The sequence below is a fragment of the Neodiprion pinetum genome, chromosome 2, assembly GCF_021155775.2.
Source record: "Neodiprion pinetum isolate iyNeoPine1 chromosome 2, iyNeoPine1.2, whole genome shotgun sequence".
Lineage (NCBI taxonomy): Eukaryota > Metazoa > Arthropoda > Insecta > Hymenoptera > Diprionidae > Neodiprion > Neodiprion pinetum.
Genome location: NC_060233.1, coordinates 8974751 through 8996041, shown reverse-complemented (window position 1 = coordinate 8996041; position 21291 = coordinate 8974751). Strand labels below are relative to the sequence as shown.

Here is a 21291-nt window from a genome sequence, read left to right as displayed (position 1 = left end):
TTGCTCTAGCGTCACTCCGGCTTCCCTTTCTCATCCAAAAGCTCCGACACCTTTTGCAGCCGCGCTCTGCAGCGCCCTTGTGATATATGTACTTCGGGGTACCTTCTCGATGTCAGGGGGCGTTTTCCCCGTTTATATGACTCAATATTAGCCGTTTATTCACCCAGCGAAAAGCGTGAGAGAGTATAAAACGAAAATACGTCAACGTTATTTCAAAATGTGCCGTAAGATTTTTACGTTTCTGCTTTAAGTAAATTGTATTTTTAGAATAAATCTTACGTTCAGCCGTTCTGAGCAACCAAAATGTATATAACACAGATTTATATTGACTTGAATAAATTTTGATGCACGTGTATATATCAACTGTAGCCTATTCGCAGAGAGCTCTTAACACAGATTAGCGAGTGGATTCATTTTCTATGTTCATTTATATTCGTACACTAGACTTTGTTGCAAAGGTTTACGTTTGTTAACATAGTTAACGAATGAAACGCCCCAACTGCATATACAACGTTTTAAACTAAGTAATTTGTAAACGAACCTCGACGAGAAATATTCAAACAATTAATGTTAAGCGTGGACTGAAAAATTGAACATTATTCGTATTTTTGCCGAGATACTTCGAAATCGGATCCGGGTTGCGAAAATGTTTCGCTGATCTATTAGCAAGGTAAATGGAACGAAGAAAAGGGGATGACAAAAGATGAGAAAAATGTTAAAATTCGGGGATTTCCGAGGGCCGATTATCGGGATTCGTGACCCGGACGAGGCTCGACGAGGACGTGGAGGAATGTCGCGAGCTTCTGACCAATAAGTCGACCGGACTTGTCCGCATACGCGGCACCTAGCCACACGCGTTATAATGCAGGTATACCGATAAGTCCGAATGAAGATGGAGAGCCGGAACGCCCAAGGAATATATGAATAGAGATATCAGCTGCTGGCGAGTAAACGCGAGCCGATCATCGCGACTCGTGAGCTTTTACATAGACTCTACCAAACTTCACCGTGGCTGAATTACACTTTGTCTATTTGTTTGTCTATGAATTGCAGTTCGGTTCCCACAGACAGTTTCTCCTTCTCACTACTTTTCCTCCTCCTCTTGTTCTTCTTCTTCTTCTTTCCTTTCCTATCGGTTTTTTTTTCTTTTTTTTTCGTTTCCCCATGTGCGCCACGGGGCCACATCACAAGGCTGTTACTACCAGGTGAAGGAGTGCATGTCGCCGTGGGAAAACCATACGTGAGCCTAACTAACTACCAGCCTCTCGTGCACTACGCCTACAACTATTTATTTCAACTTATAACTCCTACGCGTCCATTCGGCACCGCTTCTTACGCATCTCTTATCGCTTGACCGTTCGTTGCTCGATGAATTTAACAGCCTAGATCGGACAACTCACGTATACACAGAGAAAAGTGAATTTTTTTCGTTGGATACGAACTTACTGGAAATTCAGTGACGATACGTAGATTTTAAATATATTTTAGGAAAGTTTGCGTTAAAGTAAAAAAAAATCATTATTTATCATTATTAATTCTCGACTATTTGTTTCTTCATTCGATTCATTTTTCTCGGTCCAGCGTAAGATTGATTCTTAAAAAATGTTATAATTTTATTCGAAGTAAATTTCAGAAACATTTCTCATTCACCGATAAGAAACTGGCAAGCTTTCAAAATTGTCCGCTCGATACTCGTTTAGATCCGCGAAATCTTTGCAAATCTAAGAAATCAAGTACTGACGGTTAAAAATTCTAAAAAAAATTATTCAAAAACATAAACCTTCAAGAAAATATAGGATAATTTTATGAAACACTATATCTATTTTGCAGGTCAAGTTTGGGAAATTTGAAAAAGCTTTCAAATCAAACTTCTCCCATACCATGAGATTTCGCTTATTGTTAGAATTACGATATTCATCGAATTTTCAATTATTAATTTTTTTTTTATTTTTTATCTCTTTATTTTGTGACATCACCTGAATTTCACATCTCGCCCTGCTTGCCTGAAAACAGCGATTTATACCTACAACAGCTGTATATGGATACAATTCTCGAGCTACGGAAGAAGAAGAAGAAGAAGAAGATGAAGAAGAAAAAGAAAAATCCGAGAATGACTCTGAAATTTATCGCTGTTCGTAGACTGGCACTTTTTGACGGTACACCATCAATTATACTGATTCATCAGTTTGGAAGACACTGCTATATCACACGGGGTTTCACTCGGCGAGAGGAACGGAGGGAGGGAAGCTTAGCGGAAATTTTCGTGTTCCGTGGAATTTATTACCGTGACGTAATAGCATCAGAGGACTTGTTTCATTATACATATATTTATACGTATATATTATAAATACCGTACAGATTATATTCCCTTCCCGTTTAAATACCGAAGCTAGACTAAATTCGCTATCCAATAAAATTTGACGAGCTGCAATCTTTGAGTTACAAACTATACAAATACTACATAACGTCTTATTTTTGGATAATTAATTCGTTTGGTTAAAATCGTACAAATATCAGCATAAGTTTTACAAATTTGTTATTTGGACAACCGTTAATTCATACCCGAGAGAATTTACAACCACCGCGGTCGGATTTTATGTTTATCACGATTTTTATACTCTTACTATAGCGTTTTACCGGGAAACGATGAATGGCTTGTTAATAATTAACATCGCGGCGAGAGGTGCTAATTAATCAATTGCGTATATTTTGCTCACTGATCACGGTTTAATAATAGCGATAAAATATGGAACACGATCACGTTACACTTCCTCCCGGGTTTTCGGGACGTCGCGGCGTCGCTTGTTTCTCTTCCGCTCGAGAGATCCGTAACCGTAGGAAATAATATAACGAGTCCCAAAAGGGAAGGAATGAAATATGGATCAACAAACGCTTGACGGCACCTCGTGAATACATATATATATATATGTATATATGATACGCGTATATTACGAGTATAATATGGCAGAGATTAGAAACAATACGTGGTTAATTAAAACAATGTGCGCGGAACTGGAAGCGGAATGCTGGAAATAAACTGCGACTTCCGCATCACCTCGGGAAATAAAGAGAGAAAAATAGAGAACAAATGCCAGAGGATGGAAAAGAAAAAATTAAACTTTCGGTAAAACGGACGGCACACTGCCAGTTATCCAAAGTTAGAATTTGTCCTTGTAATTCAATACCATGTGTATCACATATTCAATGTCTTTGTTACGTGGAAATAAACCTTGTGTCAAAATTTGACGCCGATTAGAGTAGTATTAACGTAAATACAGCGTACGATGCTTCTAAATATGGCTTAATTGATCATTCTTGGGTTAGAAAGTAATTCACTGGACAATTTGGGTGCGTGAGCTGTATCCAGAGAATTTTGGTACGCTTCTGAGAATATATTTGAGAATTTTACTTTAACAATAATTAGCTCGCTTATCTATTTCACTTTCAAACAAAATGTAAAGCTTTCAAGTTTTACAAAGTACGAGAGATACATCGTATTGACAGACAGCGATTAACGCGTTTCTACCAGCTACGTTTGAAAACGTTGGTTCTGAATGATTACCCGGAAGTCAGTAACGTTAACGAAACGGAAGATTGATCGAAACAATCGCTAATTTGCAAGTTTATAATGACCGTGCAAAGTTTCTCTTGAGTTTTCAAAATACCTACGAGCTTAGCGTTTGTACTGAATATTTCGGATGATTGTAAAATAGCGAAATGAACCATTTTTGAAAGAAAATACGTTCACTTCCATACTCAGAAGCATTGCAGTCTAACAATGCTCCGTACTGCTTCAAATTCCGACAGAACGTTTATCTCCGGCAAAGGAAAACAAGCTTGCAGTTTTATTATCAGTAGATGAAGCAAGGCGTTTCGAATGCACACTCCTATGCACCGATAGATGTTTCTAAATGTAGAAAGTACAGGTGTCTTCGACTATTTTCACTTATCACCATAACCGAAAAATATAATTATAGATCCGAAGTGGAAATTAACTTTGTAGCTCTAACCAGAAAATTCGTTACGTGTCACGATTCTTTTGATGAACTTTACTGATTCTACATTTCCTTGTAACTATCGTAATGATCTGATGTTGATTCAATAATGAATCGACGTTAAGGCCTTGTAAGATCAAAAGAAATGTGGTAAACTGTACAAACAGATTTAATGCTGCAATAATAAGAATAAACTGAAATAACGATAACTACACGGAGAGAAGAAAAAAAAGCAGATTTTACTCAAAACCGTGGAAAAAGAGAAACAAAAAATCTATTATACAATTTTTTTTTATGCAACAGTACAACATGTCAGAAATATTTTCCCAAGTGTTCAAGTCAATTAGAGTAAAAGTCTACGAGAGAGAGACTGAAAATTCCTCTCATCAGGCTCGACCGGCCGAGAGCGTCGCAGGTTTATCGTTCTTTTCTCAAAACTATATTTCTGAAGCCCGTGGCTACGATTTCTCAAAAACTAATGTACCGATCGAATTGAAATTTTGTACACTTCTTCTAGATAGAATTGACTCGCGATTGAACGAAGAATTTTTTTTTTCATAGATCACTACTTAATTTACAAGGCAATATATGGTGTAGATTTTACCGAATATCGCATTTCTTGCATAAAACTCTACCAAAACTTCAAATTACAATTTTTTTTTTTTAAATCCTTCGTCCAATCACAAGCTATACTCACTTAGTAACAGAAAATATTGGATTTCTTTTAATTCTGAATTCTTTGAATCTATCACGAGTTATCGCGGCCACCGCAAAGATACTTTTTTCCAAGGGCCGAACATCTGAATTTTCAAAACGTTGTTCAAATATTCTTATTTTCCATTCTTAATAGTTTGAGTAAAGTAATTCTTGTATTAAATTGAAAAAAAAATTTAGAGACGATGTACTTTTCTCCACCTTCGAAACCCACGCAGCCCCTTGAACCGTTTCATTATATCGACACACACGTTTCACTGCTACAAAAATTGAAATTCTTCGCAGCGTTACGTCCGATATAAAAGGTGTCCAGCCGTCATGAGTGGTCATATATCGTCCGAACGCTACCTTATCGCGGGCGAATCTGAACTCAAGTACTTAAAGGCAGGTGCGGATGCTCCGCGTCTTTGACCACGCGCCCAGCCCTAATGCCTCCGATTCTTTTCGATCCCGTATCGATGTATCGTATTCGTTCATACAGCTTTCCTATCCGCTCATTTAAACGTGTATACGCCGCCTAAATGCCTATAATTTCGGGCGAAATTACAGGTTGCGCGGTAACTTTTTTTCCTATCGTATTTCCACGTCTTATCGTCTCTCTACACAACGAGCTTTTCCCTACCTCGAACCTCGGGGTCCGTCGGACCCTTTCTGATCTCAATTTTTATTCCTCATTATGTTTCTTCCGCGGCGATATGAGGGGCGCAACAAAAATCCCCGAAATTGAAACGAAATTACTGTGTTTACTCTCTCGTCAGCGGCTATTTCTATTTCCTCCTCGACTCTGATCCATGTAATGACATCTAAATCCTTCCGCGCGGGAGGGCTCGATAGGTATAATTATTTTTATTGCTGTTTGGCTTGGGCAAACGAACGGAATATACACTCGGAATCAACCGCGCGTGCCACAGCTGCAACACTTCTTCCCAACTTCGTCGTATTACTTCATTTTATTCCAAGGATCGGCTCGTGGAATCTATCTAGATTTTTCGCACTCCGATGTGATATGATCCACGGTGTTTTGCCCGACAGGTGCGCCGCCATCTTTCGAATCTATCTCTGCCTGTTATTTAGATAATATTTACACCGCGCGTATCAAGATCATTATTAAAATTCTGCCCGGTTATAATTTGATCACGTTCTGAAAATCGTGTTATTCGGATAAAATTTAAACACGCGTTATTCGTTGTAATTCAGATTTAATTTTCGGTTGGAAATTCAGTGTATTTTTTATAATTTTCAATATTCTCCTACGTATTACTTAGGCTTCTATTTTGCTTCCGTGCGTGGTTATGTTATTCCTAGAACATGTCGTGTCTGTGAAAGAGCTCACTGAAATTTTGGAGTGAGAATATTTCACACCTGATTTCATAAAAAACTCTAATATTCACTTCAAATCGCATTGAATACTGCGATTGTTCTTAATTCCTATTAAAGGAAAAGGTTTTACGAGGCTGCAGAAGTCGCTGAATTTGAATTTGACGTTTAATTTTACAAATCGCGCTGAGAGAAATTTTTAGTTCCGGTTACGGCTCATTACTTAACTATTTTCATTTTTTACCATAATCGAAAAATATAGTTCCAGGTACAAAATGAAAATTAGTTTTCTAGCTGTTACCGGTAAGTCTAGCATCCGTTACTATTCTTTCTCATTACGATCACTGTTGCTATATTTTCTTGCAACCGTTGCAAAAATTTAACGCTTGTGCGACATTAAATTGACGTTGAAGCCTTATTCAACTAAAAAAGTAGAGTAAACCTCACAAACTGATTTTGCGTTGTAATTGCCAAAAAGGGATCGACAATAGCGCGAAATGATTAGGCGTACCTCGTTTTTCGTAATTCCAACGATATTCAAACAGTTTTTTTTTTAACGATACCTGTTTTACGGAATTTTTCTAGTTAACGTAACAAATGAAATTTTTCTCTGTGCGTTGGGGAATCGAAAATGCAAAACTCGTGCGCTGCGGTTAAAATGTAGGCCGCAAAGCTCGAGTCCAACAACGAGTACCTGCAAACATCGTTCACTGTATCATCGTACGCGTTTCGCTGTTGTACAAAGGTTGTAATAAATACACTCAAGCACGAGGTGAAAATGAACGGTTGCCCTTCTTGTTTGAATGAAAATTACGAGCTCCGATTATCGCGGAAATATAAAGCCGTCTACATTTGTTCGCATAATTCTCTCTCCGCATACACGCGTTATACGTGCATAACGCTTCGGATACGTGGCAATGCACTAGTTTCATTACTTTCCGATATCTCGTTTCGTGCTTTGCAGCGTAAATTGCGCAACGATAACGTCTTTCCCGCGCCAAAACCTTTTAGCCTCGTTGCTGCATCGCAGGTTTTAGAAAACACTCGATATATTCCATACGTCTCATATTTAGCTGAACTTTACGTCTCATGCCAATGCAGTTTGTTTTTTATTTCATGCCCGTCAGGATAACGCCTCGTTCTTAGAAACTCTTTAATCTTGAAATTAGTCAAAATGACAACGTGATAAATCGAACGTTAGAATTTCAACTTGAAAACTTAATCGCATGATTCATACGCTCATAATCGAACCACGATTTCAGTCTGAAGACTATGTAAAACGTTTTTAAATAATTTAAGTGCGTTTCGAATGAATTTATATGTATTTTATCTCTCGGCGACGGAATACAACTTTATTTGTTAGAACGATGTTATTTCATACTTTACTCTGTCGAAACTTTTATTGGATTAGTTGATAAAAGTTTGTTCAGATTTAGCGCTCGTCTTCGAAACTTCATTTTTCGATGACTAAACACTGGCCAAGAGTAACGAAACATTGTTATCTTCGAACAGTGACGTAGACGCTGTGCTCTTGTTTGTTATATAGACGGTAAAAAAATTCACTACGTTCCGAAACCTAATTTTTTTGTTACCGAATCAAGATTTTTGGAACAAAATGCATCAGCAAATCGAAAGCAAAAGCAAATCGCGTACCTAGATTATTTTCTCGATACAATAACGTCAGCGAATAGAACCGATTTAACAAAAAATCATTCTAACATCGTGTGTCTTTACGTATTAGATGAAGATTACATTGAAAAATCTGATCGATAAAACAGTTTCATCAAATTGTACACGTAAATAGTGAAGAAAAAAAAAAAGAACTCTAATTTGCCACTTTGCAATAACTCTAAAAACGTTGACTTTTCAGGATACAAACCTTGATTCTTGCTTTATTACAATTCACCGAATTCCAGACCTTCGTAAAATTGCAAAATACCGTAATTTCCAAAACACGCATCGTTCACTCGTAACGCTTATTACTATCCACCAACATCGACCGCGTTATTATTTCACAGCACTTGAACGTCCTCGCCTAGAAAACCGCACCGCGTGTCAAATCCGTGACATTCCGCAACCCTCGACCGGTGTTTGTTAGAAAAAAAAAAAAAAACAACAAACTCGAAATTCTCGCAAATCGACGATCTTCAAACAAGGTGGAATTAACTTACCTCCTGCTGGTGCATAAGGTACTCCGAAGCTCCGGTTGGCTGGGGTGGCTGATCAGGGTTCGCGACATCTTGAAGGAGGCCCACGTGCTCCCAACAGTCCTCCGACATGTCCATGCTGCCCGGTGGTTGTACCAAAGTAGAAATCGGAAGAAAAATTCCCTCGAAAACGCGCCTCGACGAACGTCGACACAATCTGTTTATCAACAATATCAATATCCTTCGATACGTGCACAAAAGTCACCGCGATCACTGGCCGTCTGTGTGTATCTTTCATACATGCCCCGAGTAACAACCGTCCAATGAAGACAGAACAATATTATCTTCGTACAATAGGCGATGTGCACAAAACCGTAACGGCGATTCGATTCAAAATTATCACTTCACAAACATTCAACAAAAAAACAATAAAAAAAAAAAAAAAAAATACAAAAACGAAAAAAAAAAACGCCGCAATCGTCAAGTTTTACAATCACTGATATGCATGATACGATACAGTCGTTGCAGACTTTTTTGCCCGCGTAAAATTGTCTATAGGTATAATATGATTATTACCGCAGTTTTTTTCTTGTTACAATGGTTTTTGTTTTTTTTTTTTTTCTTTCGTTTTCAAATCCCGAAATCGCTGCAGTTTACACACCGCACCGCGACACCGGTTCGCTGCTGCTGCTGCTGCTGGTGGTGCAGCGCGGATAACCACCGGCTATAGAGGTGACCCACGGGTGGTGGTCAGCCGGCGAGGAATGAAGTCGCGTCGCCGGGTTAGGTTGGACCCAATGGAGTTGCGGCATTAGGGGCGCCCCGGGAGGGGAAATGCGGCGCGGGTGGCGGGCGGCGGTCGGCGAGGGGGGGAGGGGGGTGGCGTAGAGAGAGAAGGCGGGGGGGGGGGGGAGGGGTGGGAGGACCGACCGGGCCCCGAGGACTCGGGGGACCGACGCGACTCGCCTGACCCTCCTCGCGGGGCCTTAATCCTGCCGCAGGCCGCGGAATTCCGCTCGATTATATACGATTACGACGTACCGCGAAAATTCTTTCCCGTATTTCCGTTACGAAGAATCAATTTCTTCGATTCGTTGAATTTTGAAATTTTATCCTTTTATATATATATACATATATTGAGCGTTGGTAATTTTATTTATCTTGATTTTTCTTCTTCTTCTTCTTCTTCTTCTTCTTCTTCTTCTTCTTCCGGTTGATGTTTCTTCGGACGCGCGAAGCTGCGGTGCAGCTTGTGTTTCGGAGGGTAAAGTCTGCCGGATCCGGGGAACCGAGTGCGGCTCGGGCTTTTTGGTAATGACGTGATTAGCCCGGGTCGTTTTGAACGCGCGTGCGGGCCGCGTCGGCGTGCCTGCGTCACTGCGACGGCCGAGCGTCGCGACGCTTGCCTCCAGGGCCACGTGCGGGTACCAATAACCGGGCATCTCTCCGCTCCCGACGCCGACGCCGCCGCCAACGCCGCCGGCGAAAGTGCGCGGACACTTCCGCCCCCCGCGGAACCCGGGTTAACCTGAGGATGTATACGGCCTTCGGATTCACACAACGCGATCCGACGCGGCCCACTGGGAGGTGGCGGCTCCGCCTGCTTTTACCCGCTCTAACCTATAAGTAGACTCGGTGGCGGGGCCCGGATTCACTCGCTAATCGTAAGCTGGCGGCGTTTGTGTCACGGGTTTTTCGAAAATTGGGGCGGGGGTGGAAATATGGAAAGACGAAAGTCGAAGGGACAAATCGACGAATTTTTGAAGAAGCGATTGTTCTGCTTCGAGAATTTTTAAATGCAAAGGGTTGAAGCCGGCGGATGGAGAGAAATAGAAAAATCGGAATATACGCTGTTAGATATGATGAAAATATCTTGTAGAAGTCCACACTGAGAAAAACTTCGTTTGTTACAGCGACTAGAAAAATTGAGTAAAACAGGTATCGTAAAAAAAAACTGTTTGAATATTGTTGGAGTTACGAAAAACGAGGTACGCCTAATCATTTTGCGCTATCGTCGATCCTTTTTTGGTTATTGCAACGCAAAATCAGATTCTGAGGTTTGCTCTACTTTTTTAGCTAAACAAGGCTTCAATGTCAATTTATCGTTGCACGAGCATTAAATTTTCGCAACAGTTGCAAGAAAATGTAGCAACAGCGATCGTAACGAGAAAGAATAGTAACGGACACTAGACTTTCCGGTAACAGCTATAAAACTAATTTTCATTTTCTACCTAACACTATATTTTTCGATCGTGGTGAAAAATGAAAATAGTTAATGACTGAGCGGTAACCGGAACTCAAAATTTCTCTCAGTGCACAACATTTTGGTGTTGATTTTAAGACCACTCAGTGTCGAGAACCGAACGATTTACACAGATGATTTTTAATTGCAACGGCATGTAGTTGTTAGTTTTTTCGCAACAAGATAAAAGGGTAAATGATATTATTGTGAATAATTTTCTCTTCACCTTAGTTTTAGCTAGGCAATTGTTTGCAACAAGCTAGTTTTTAAGTCCACTCCTGAATTGCACACCCTCGAGATCTGATTCTTTTTTTTTAATCAAAGAAAGTGCAATTCGTCTAGATTAATATGATGAATTGAATTTTTTCTTAGATATAAGTATCACTAATACCCACTAAAACCTCGCAATTACAGATTTTTCGGAACATCATTACTTTTACAATAAAATATATACTGAGAAAAAAAAGGTTTTTCCATTATAAAAAACTTGGATCGCAAAGCTGACTGTCTTATAAGAGAGAGAGAGTTTAGAGTTGAATTAAAACTCTAAAAAAATGAGGCAATTGTTTTTTAATTATTTGACGTTAATTTGGGTCATGGGGCGGAAAAATTTCGTCATCATTCTAAATAAGGACCGACCCAGTGTCGACTATAGTGCGTATTCCAGTGATTATGCAATAAATAAATAAACATTCCCGGCTCTTCCTCTTCTCGATGATTTCCAAGCCCCTGCAGCAGGTATCGAAATACAAACGATCCCAGCAGAACGATGATCAAAGCTGCTCGCCATATCGACACTGGGCATTTAGCTGGGACTCTGTCGCATTTAATCGGTCAGGTTCTACCTGTCGGCGCGCAGCAATATATCGGGGTGGGTTAAAAATCAATAAATATCCGTAATAGTCCCTCTGCACGTGCATCGGGGAGGTAGGTTGACGCAAATTGACTCTTGGTGGTAATAAATTGCGAAACGGACCCGTTTCATTAAGGCCCGAGCTGTTCTACCGGTATCATTTTTGCAGATCGACACCGCACAAAGTCGCGGAGAGTACAACGGCATAAAAGGTTCTCGAATCGGCGACATGACCGATCGCTAACAATCGTTAGATCCGTATAGATCGGTGCCATTAAACTCATTAGGCGAGAAAAGAACGATCCAATCGATCCGCTCTTGCAATTTCCCAGAAAAAAATAATCCCGACATTTTTCCTTTTGCAAATTATACGAAGAAGAAAGGATCGTGTTCTAAATTTAGCAACATTCTTGCCTGCAGCGGCGACCTTCGAAAAATTTCGATGCAAAAAAAAAAAAAAAACAACATATATTATCCTTTGTACGTACGACAGTGAACTTCGATGTTGTGAAAAATTAGCATTGCAAATCGATCTCTCGGACCTTTCCGACGAATAAAATTTACCTGAGCTTGAATTTCGAGTATTGTAACGTAGCCTGTATATTTTCACATTTGTCGTATAATTTTCCAGGCAAGAATGTGTGATCGAAGTCACGCGTGTGCGTGTTTGCGTGCATTTTATTGTTCGTTAAATAATTGCAGATGGGGTTTATATGCGACGTACATACTTTCGAGCGGCACAGCTGCTGGCTTTACGGAGATGCTCGCACAGATAAGGTACGCGATATAACTGTGCGGATTTGAAAGTGTGATTTTTAGTGTATTTTATGTGCCCTGTTCGCGCTGAGTATTTACCTTATCTGCTAACAAGGCGACAAGGTGGGAAATATGGATACACGTCGCGAGAGTACCGAATTTCAAACTTTTTATTTACTTTTTTGTTTTTTAATTTCACTCGATTATCAAGCGCTGAAAGCGAACATATTCCGGTACAAGCGTGCAAACTATTGTCTGCGTTTTTAAATGAGGTTAATTTTGTGTATTAAGCAACGTTCTCTTATAGTCACAAATTTTTCTATCTCCGTCTCGGCTCGTGTAATTACCAAAATTGCGTCTAATCTCATCGTCAGCTGCTCGCGGGATTCTCCCAAGATTATTATGTAATTTATAACAGACCTTATATACCGGGGAATTTATGAGGGTAATTTTGTCACTATTTAACTTCACGCGATGCAATTAAACCGGGGAAACAATAATTGTCCCGGATCGAGATTTCGAGAGACGCGATTCGTGGCCTTTCACGCATCGTTATAACGCACGTGGCGTTTATTTTCGTTCGAAATTTGGCAGAGATCTGGGACTTATCGACTTGCCTCTTTTCCACCCATCCTCATAATACACACTCACGCATGGTTGGGAATATTTAACCTGCTAAATATAATGCGCGAGCATCCAGTCGACATCTGGTGTACGTGTATGCGAGTGTGCGTGTGTGTGTGTGTGCATTGGCTAATTCGCGGTGTCCCCGCTACTCGACAAGTACAAATCTCGTCGTCACTGCACACGCCTCGGTGTAAAGTCTACGTATTCGCGATTCCCGTCATTGGCGAGTTCACCTCGAGTCCTCGAGTGACATTAATATACGAAAAGCTCGAGCGGCGCTTTTGAAAATGAGTAGCGGCGGCAGCAGCAGCAGGAAGATGAAGAAGAAGACGACGAAGACACAGCTCGAATGTCGAGGCATTATTACATGCCTGTGTACCCATGTATACGTACGGGCTTCCCCTACACGCTATGATATACGCGCGGAAGCTTGTTCCCAGGACAACAGGACCCGGGTTCCTGCGTGTGACAGGCAAATGAAACAAAACGGGCTGTAGCCTTGGAAAATTAAAGGGTCAGTGATCGGGGCGGGGGGTTAATCCCATGTCGAATTGATTTACGCCTGATTGCAAAAGATTTCAAGGATTGCAAACGATTTGAACAGGTTTCAAAAAATTACATAAGATTTCGGATGAGTTCGAAAGATATTTCAAGATCTTAAGGGATTTCCAATGACTTCGGGGAATTTCACAAAATTTCAAGGATTTGAAACGATTTCAACAGGTTTCAAAAAGTTACACGAGATTTCGGACGAGCTCGAAAGACGTTTAAAGATTTTAAGGGATTTCCAATGAGTTCAGGGGATTTCAAAAGATTTCAAAGATTGGAAAAATTATTAAATATTTCAAAGATTTCAGTGGATTTCAGTAGATTTCAAGAGACTTTACAAGATTCACGGAAAGATAAACCTACACCGGATTTGACGAGTGATTAGCCCCTCGGATCGGGGCTTAATAGGGAACGTCGTATCTTCAAGTTATTCGAATCGCATGTATTGGACTTTGGTTCAAATTACGAAAAGCTCTGAGAAGTTGCATCAGAGTTTACGGTGTTCAGTAAAGATTGATGAAATAATTGAGAAACATGGGGTTCGGTTGTAAACAACATCTTGTCGTAACTTCAATATGAGCAAGAATAATCAGCTACAAGCACGTTTTCAATGTTTTCAACAAGTTGTCCAAGTTTTATTAATTACCGTCATAAACGAGTACAATCGTGAAATATTCACCATTTCACAAAGTTTGAAACGATTTCATGGCTCGCTCTGCACACGCTGATCGGTTCTCGGAGTTCCCTTCAAGGTGGAAGTAATTGGAAAACGCATCTGTACTGATCTTTTACAATTCTATGAATACTCTCGCGTCAGATGATCAAAAAAAGTATATTTTTGCTGTATTCAATCTCCCGCGAAAGAAAGAATGATGGAACCAAGTAGCGAAGTTTTGTCATTCTTGTGGAAAAATTCTTGTTTCTCAAATGCGTGCGCATGGAGTGTTTTGAAATAATTGTGTCGTATTTTTTCCTTTTCGTTAGACGTTTTATGCAATCGTATTTCACTATTTCTTTTTTTACATATTACATGGTGATACAATTTTAATTGAATTCAACCTGTCAAATTGATTTCAATTTTCTTAGATCAAATTGAAAACAAAAACTCCGCAGTTAATTTTTCACTCAACGAATTAATACTAACAATAAGATATAAAATGACAAAGGAAAAAAAAAAAAAAAAAAACTCATTCAGTTCGTCGATTCTAACCGTATAAATACACCGTCAATTTGCTGTATAATTCGATCACGCTTTTATATTCAAAAAGTAAAAATTTGTCTCTATTACACGATAAGGAAAAAGGAGAGGACAGCCGGCGGTCTGCAGGAGAAAAAGAGTTGAGCAGGATTCGATGTCCAGCCTGCAGGACGATTAATAAGAAGTTAATTCTTATTGTTTCCGCGTCGCATGAAAGGTGATGTAGCTGTATACACTACACGCATTTTTGCATCTATGTGTGTATATGTGTGGAAATGCGAGTGGCTGGTACGTGCTTAAAAATCGTAATTTCTCTTATTAACCGTCGGCCGCGCGAGAGGGATTCATCCATCCATCCATCCATCCATCCGTCCGTCCATCCATCCATTCGACCGTCCATTCGTCCATCCATCCGCTGCGGCGCCGATCGCGTATACACCAACAGACGTGTGCGTATACTGCCATGCTATATATCGCAAAACACGTTTTTTGCCCGCATAAATCAGTTAATTAAGAGGAAAAAAAAGGAACCGATCCTTGCCGCGGTTTCTAAGAGGCGATCCGAACGTGCAGAAGATCCGCCCGGTATCTCAGAAGGAGAGAGACGAGAGAGGCGTTTCGGATCTCCCCGGCATTCGAACCAGATTTCTCCGCTGCACCATTCGCAGTTTCTATATACAACGTACTGCACCACTGACTCCAGGCGCACCGGAATTTTTTACAAAAAACTAGACGGTGATAATGTTTCGCATCGATGCGATGTGGGGGAGCGTCTCTCGCGCATTCCTCTTATCCGCGGTGACTCTCTTCAACGAGACGGAACGCGAAATTCGTCGGCGTCCTGCACCAAGCGGTGTGTACCTTGTGCCGTCGAGTCCTATCGAGCCAGCGCGAAACTGCGGTGGGAAAGATTTCACATTTTACGGTAACTAGAAAAATTGAGTAAAACCGGTATCGTTAAAAAAACTGTTTGAATATCGTTTGGAATTACGAAAAACGAGGTACGCCAAACCATTTTGCGCTATCGTCGATCCTTTTTTGGTTATTGCAACGCTGAATCAGTTTCTGAGGTTTGCTCTACTTTTTTGGTTGAACAAGGCTTCAACGTCGATTTATCGTTGCACGAGCATTAAATTTTCCCAACAGTTGCAAGAAAATATAGCAACAGCGATCGTAATGAGAAAGAATAGTAACGGATGCTGGACTTTCGGGTAACGGCTAGAAAACTAATTTTTATTTTCTACCTGGAACCATATTTTGTCGATTGTGGTAAAAACTGAAAATATTCAAGTACTGAGCGGTAACCGGAACGAAAAATTTCTCTCGGTGCACGACCCTGAAGACCCTCGAGATGTTAAGTATATTTTTCGAACTCGAGACACCTGGCAATTTCTCCACACACGTAGTTTCAAGACCGGCAGCCTCGTAAAAGGCGTGCAACCTGGAGCAGCAGCAGCACAATTTTGCAGGCGGTATCTCGCGCCCTGCGGCGAGTGCATCAACCGAAATCCTGACGCGGAAGATCAAGTGGCAGGACCGCAGGACCAAGAGCCATAAGCCAACCTCGCTTTCGTTTTACGTATGCATAAGCGCGAGCATAACCGCTGGCGGAGAAACGGGAAGACGGGAAACACGGGTAGATGATATCGGGATCGCGGAGATGCACCTCCGGGCGCCGCGGCCCTTTGTCTTTGACTCTCCGCTCCTCGCGGCCTGACCCAAAGCCTGACCCCGCTTCTCATCCCCCCGTTTTTACCCCTCTCTCGTCTCGGCTCACCCTTTTTTCCTCCTCTAGCTTAGCGACGTGAGCGATGAGAAACTCGCCGTCGTGTCGATGGAAACTTCTCCTTTTATTGCTTCTTTCTTTATTTGACCCTCACTTTTCTCCACATTTTTGCTGCCATTTTTATACGCTTTACATACTTTTCGATTTCGTTATATTCAATGAGCTATATTATACGTATTTTGTAGATCGATCTTTTAAATTTTTCAAACACAGTTGTTGGTTAGTATATGCAAATAAAATTGACGCTGCGGAGTATTCCAAGAGATAAATATTCCCGTAACTTGACATTTTCTCTTGTATAAAAAGCATCTCGAAGTTCATCGTGTTTGTCAGATTTTGAGTTCAATTTTATTCAGGAATACTGGACGAATGTTATATCCTCACATTTGTACAACTGTACTTTAAGCAAGTTAAACTAATTCAATTGTTAGTTATAATCAATAAATTATCTAGTAATAGTTTGGTCTGTGAATATATCTAACAATAAGATAGTCACTTTGATTTAACCTGTGTCGAATTTTTCCTACCAAATGCATAAAGGCAGAAGAATAATCGATTCGACCAAAAATCACTTTCCATTTTTAGTCGATATATCGCTGCAACAACAGTGGACCACCATCAGATATCAAATTTATTTTGGAAAATTTATAATGCAATGTCGAGGGTAGCTGTGATATTTTTCACCGTCAGTATTCTGAATATTAAAATTTCGTCGAGACGTAAGCGTCGGAGACTTTGCCGCGTGAATTTCTAATCGTTGAGAAAATTGAAAATTCAACGTGAAAGTATAAGTTAACAGGGCTGATTGAATTGCAGTTGGGGGGATGACGGAAATTTACTTCCATATTTCTGCATGCGTGCGTTGCGCTACAGACGTCCGTCTGCGTGTGCGAGTCTAACGCCGATAAGTGGGGCAATTATTATTCATTATTTCATTAGAATATTTTAATGAAAACAGTTTAATTACAAAGGCACCACGTCGCTTCCTGCCCCTGGGTTCTCTGCCGCCGCTGGCCTCCACCACAGCCGGGAAGGCAGGCAAGGCAGGCAAGCCTAGACGCGAAGGCACTCACACGAGAACGAACTTATACCCGTAGCCCGCGGGAGAGCGTGCAACACGCATTCACTCCCGGTCCTTGACGTGTGCTTCGCCGGTGTGATTAGTAAGGTCGTTTTCCTAATTACTGGGTATAATAATAGGACTTGTTACTCCCCACACCGCCGCCTTACCCGATCCGCGAGTACGCGAGCGATCGTGCGGTTTCTCTCTTGTTACAGATTTACTCCTCGGTCTTTGCCCGATATTCGAAAGGAATTACTACGTCTGCGTGATCTTCGACGGTGGTATTTAATTACGAAAATCGTTTTGTTCGCTTCGTACCAACTCGATACGCGAAATTATGACCCTGACAGCTTCAACGAAATCCGAAGCGCCGTGATAACTACGTAAATTTGGCTGAATCGCGATCAGCTGATTCTCTTTTCGCCGCCATATTGCTCAGTCACTTAATTTCGGTCTGCTTTTGTTTTTCGATCGTATAGATACGACATTACGCTCCTCGGTAGTTATTTTTGTTTGTTTATTAAGATCGTTCATCGTTGTACTTTCCACTGGTTACTAATCAAACAAGGTAAAATATGAGCCTAAAAGCCTGCACGAGGTTCGAATCGTCGTTATAACTGCGTATTTCTGGCTGACTCGCGATCAGCTGGTTTTGTTTTCGCCGCCATATTGCTTAGCCGCCTAATATCCGTCTGCTACTGTTTTTCGATCGTATAGGTACGACATTACGCTCCTCAGTAGTTATTTTTGTTTATAAAGGTCGTTCATCGTTGTACTTTCCACGAGTTACTAATCAAACAAGATAAAATATGAGCGAAAAGCTTGCACGAGGTTCGAATCGTCGTAATAACTGCGTATTTCTGGCTGCATCGCGATCAGCTGATACAGTTTTAAACGCGATATTGCTCAGCCGTCCACTTTTCTCCATTTCCCCGATATAGTTATACCTATAACGCACATGCACGCGGAGTGTTAATAAATTGAGTCTTCTTCCTCTTCCTCCTCTTCCTCATCGCCTCTGCATCTTCCACCTTCATTTCGCCGGGAAGCGTGGGCTATATGCTACCGGTGAAGATATTGCCGGTTGTAAATTATGGGGAAAATTTATCGCGTCAGTTAGTAATTACGCGTTGAATAAATATAGGCGCGTAATTCCGACGAGTCGTCCGCCAACCCTCCTCTTTCTACTACTTCTTGTCCTCCTGCTTCGGCTCGCGAATGCTCGCCAACTGGCAGGGACAGATTGGGATTAGCCGGTTCTCCAGCTTCCCCCATCCGCCGAATCCGAATCATTCCTTTATAATTGCTCTTAGAGTTCACACAGACTTATTTTCATCCCTCTATACATATTTCATTTTTCCCTGAGTTATTTATAGTCGTGTTAACCTGAAATTAAATAGACTATTTTCATAGCTTGTGTTGTCATTTTTCTTTCGCCACTTTTCATCCGCACAAGCTGCAATGTAAGTATGACCATTCCTTAAGGTTTCCTCTGGTCGATTTTGACTTTGACGTATATATCTCCGAATATCGAAGTCCACGTAACTCAAAGGTGAAAAAAGGCTAAACAGCCCCATTCTAGACACAATTTTGAACAAAAACACTTCGAAACACCTTCATTTGCCGCAGGAATAAACAAACGGTATAAATTCTACCAATTTATAACTGCGATTTCGTCGAATCCACGCCATTTCTTTATTTCTGCATCTGTGGAAAACGTGTTGGAGTGTTTCTGTTCAGAGTTTCGTGTATAATTGGGCTGTTGAACCCTTTTTGATATTTGGAAATATATACATCGACTCCAGGGTACCACCTTAAGGAGGAGTAGAATTGAGTTAAACCGTCCTCGGATTGAGGTGTTTGATTACAGGTGTACAGCGAGGATCTTCACGAACGTAGATTCGCATAGAAATGGACATAGAGTACGAGAATCGCAACGTCTAGATCTCGCTGGCTGGAATGTGGCGTGTTATACGAGCGCGGGGCTAAATCCGATGTTCGCTGCATACTTTGCGTGTGTAAAATATACCCATGTGCGTGATATACATATGTTACAGGTATGTAGGTATATACTGTAATGGGTGTGATGTACGAGGTGTAGTATGTACGTTTGGTATGTATACAACGCGGCCGCGGTAATTCCGAAGAAACGGTGGTTTGATATAGTGATTAAAATAATGATATCCACCCACTTACTACAGCGTTCCTGCACAACTGCACGTCGAGTATAATGAAAAGAGAATAATAATAAAGTATAATATGTACGTAATTGACTTGTTATTAAAAATTAACGCACGGTATGCAGTTATAGGAGAAGAAACCGCTCCTAGGAGGTGTGAAATTAAGAATCTGGTAAGTCCAGCTATTATCCAATTATAAATAATATACATCCTTTCTCTACTACCTTCTTTACACAGGTGTTCTCGTAAACGAAATTTTATTGCATTGTTTAATTGCTAGCCATTAGTTTTATAAGTTGCATTTGATCATGCGTTCACAGATTCACGTTTCAATTTTTCGAATTCAGCCAAAATCGCGAATAACTTGTATTATACTTGGATAGATTGATTCCTTGGGTTAAGATTAAAAAAAAAAATTACAATCAAAGGAACTTGCACGATTAAAATATTCTTTGAAATAACGAGGAATCGATCAAGCTAGCTGAAATTATTCTGAATCGTCGCGAGTCGGTGGAAATCACATGATAGTGTTTAAGAAATTCCGTGGCAGAAGCATAGGAAATTACGGCAATTGTTACAAGTCTTGCGGTGAGCGTCAAATTTTTTTTTATTTATTATCATTCTACAGATTTCTAATATGTATGCACCTCGATTACTCGGAGCGCTCGAATCTAGTTATAAACGCTCGAATCTGATTGTAAATACCAGATTCATACTAGATTCGAGAACTCCAATCACCCGCAACGTTCAAATTTAGTAACAAACGCTAAAATCTACTTACGAATAATAGATTTTTCATAAATCCGAGCTCAGATTTGTTGAGATTTGAAATCACTACGGCAGCTTGGAAAACTTACGAAACAATGTGCGCGTTGTTATTCCACAGGTGCGTTCGAAGTATGTACTCCGATTACTCGGAGCGTTAGAATCTGGCTATAAACGTTAAAATCCGATTATCAATACCAGATTCTTACTAGATTCGAGCACTCGAATCACCCGCAGCCTTAAAATTTAGTAACAAACGCTAAAATCTACTTATAAATACTAGATTTGCGTAGGTATTCAAAAACACGCGACTATCGACCACAGAGAGCGAGTCGACTAGGGAGAGATTCGTCCGCTTGGCGTCGCTGCGATCGCTGCAGTATCCAACATGGCGACGCCCAGTGAGCTGTCGCTCGAAGAGATTCGCAAGTATTTGCTCGACAACGGGGGAACGGCCCGTAACCACGACCTGGTCAAGCACTTCAAGAAGTTCCTGACGGACCCCGAGACGCGAGGTAAGTTTCGAGAAGCATCGCGCCGCCGAGTTTTGTTCACCGGCAACTGCGAGGCGATCCGTCAGGGAAAGACGAGCAGCGCAAACTCTCTAAACTCGCCTCGGATCCCCGAAACGTCTTGACAATTCGGTATTCTGCTTTCAGTCGAGGCCCGCAACAAGTTCAAAGAGTACGTCAACTCCCTGGCCACCATCAGGAACGAGGAGGTGAGTTATTCCCCGAGCCGTTTGCTACTTGACAGTTCCTCCCATGCCCTTCCTTCCTCCACCTCCTCCCCCCCCGCCCCTTCCTCATCCACGCCTGCAGCGACTTGTTGCACGCGCGTTTCTCGCGCCGCGAGCGGCGTTGCCGCCTCTTCTTCTAACAGTCAGATTTTAAACCGCGTGATTCGAAACTAACGCGGATGAAATTTGTCTCGTATTGGTTTACGGTATGGTTTTTCGGGGATCCGGCACTACCCATTTTTCAGATTATTATATCTACCAAGGTGCTTCTTATTTTCGTCATGTCGGAATTTCTTCGCCCTCACCCCCCCCCCCCCCCCCCTTCCCCAAAAGTAATTAACAGATTTAGACAAAAATCTG

At 41.1% G+C, this 21291-nt stretch overlaps 2 protein-coding genes across 5 annotated transcripts in view; one reads left to right on the top strand and one right to left on the bottom strand.

Moving 5' to 3' along the window:
• Nucleotides 1–8539, bottom strand: part of LOC124212962 (homeobox protein araucan) — a 69233-nt gene extending 60694 nt beyond the window's left edge. For 2 of the 3 annotated variants that reach the window (XM_046613669.2, XM_046613668.2), the window contains exon 1: nucleotides 8198–8539. In XM_046613669.2, coding sequence (XP_046469625.1) covers nucleotides 8198–8311 — 114 coding nt within the window. In that variant the 5' untranslated portion in view covers nucleotides 8312–8539. The remainder of the gene's footprint in view (nucleotides 1–8197) is intronic. The other variant, XM_046613670.2, reaches the window with a different exon arrangement.
• A 12017-nt stretch (nucleotides 8540–20556) lies between these two features.
• Nucleotides 20557–21291, top strand: part of LOC124212965 (sosondowah) — a 92099-nt gene continuing 91364 nt past the window's right edge. For both annotated transcript variants that reach the window (XM_069133785.1, XM_069133784.1), the window contains exons 1-2: nucleotides 20557–20707; nucleotides 20852–20913. In XM_069133785.1, coding sequence (XP_068989886.1) covers nucleotides 20581–20707; nucleotides 20852–20913 — 189 coding nt within the window. In that variant the 5' untranslated portion in view covers nucleotides 20557–20580. The remainder of the gene's footprint in view (nucleotides 20708–20851; nucleotides 20914–21291) is intronic.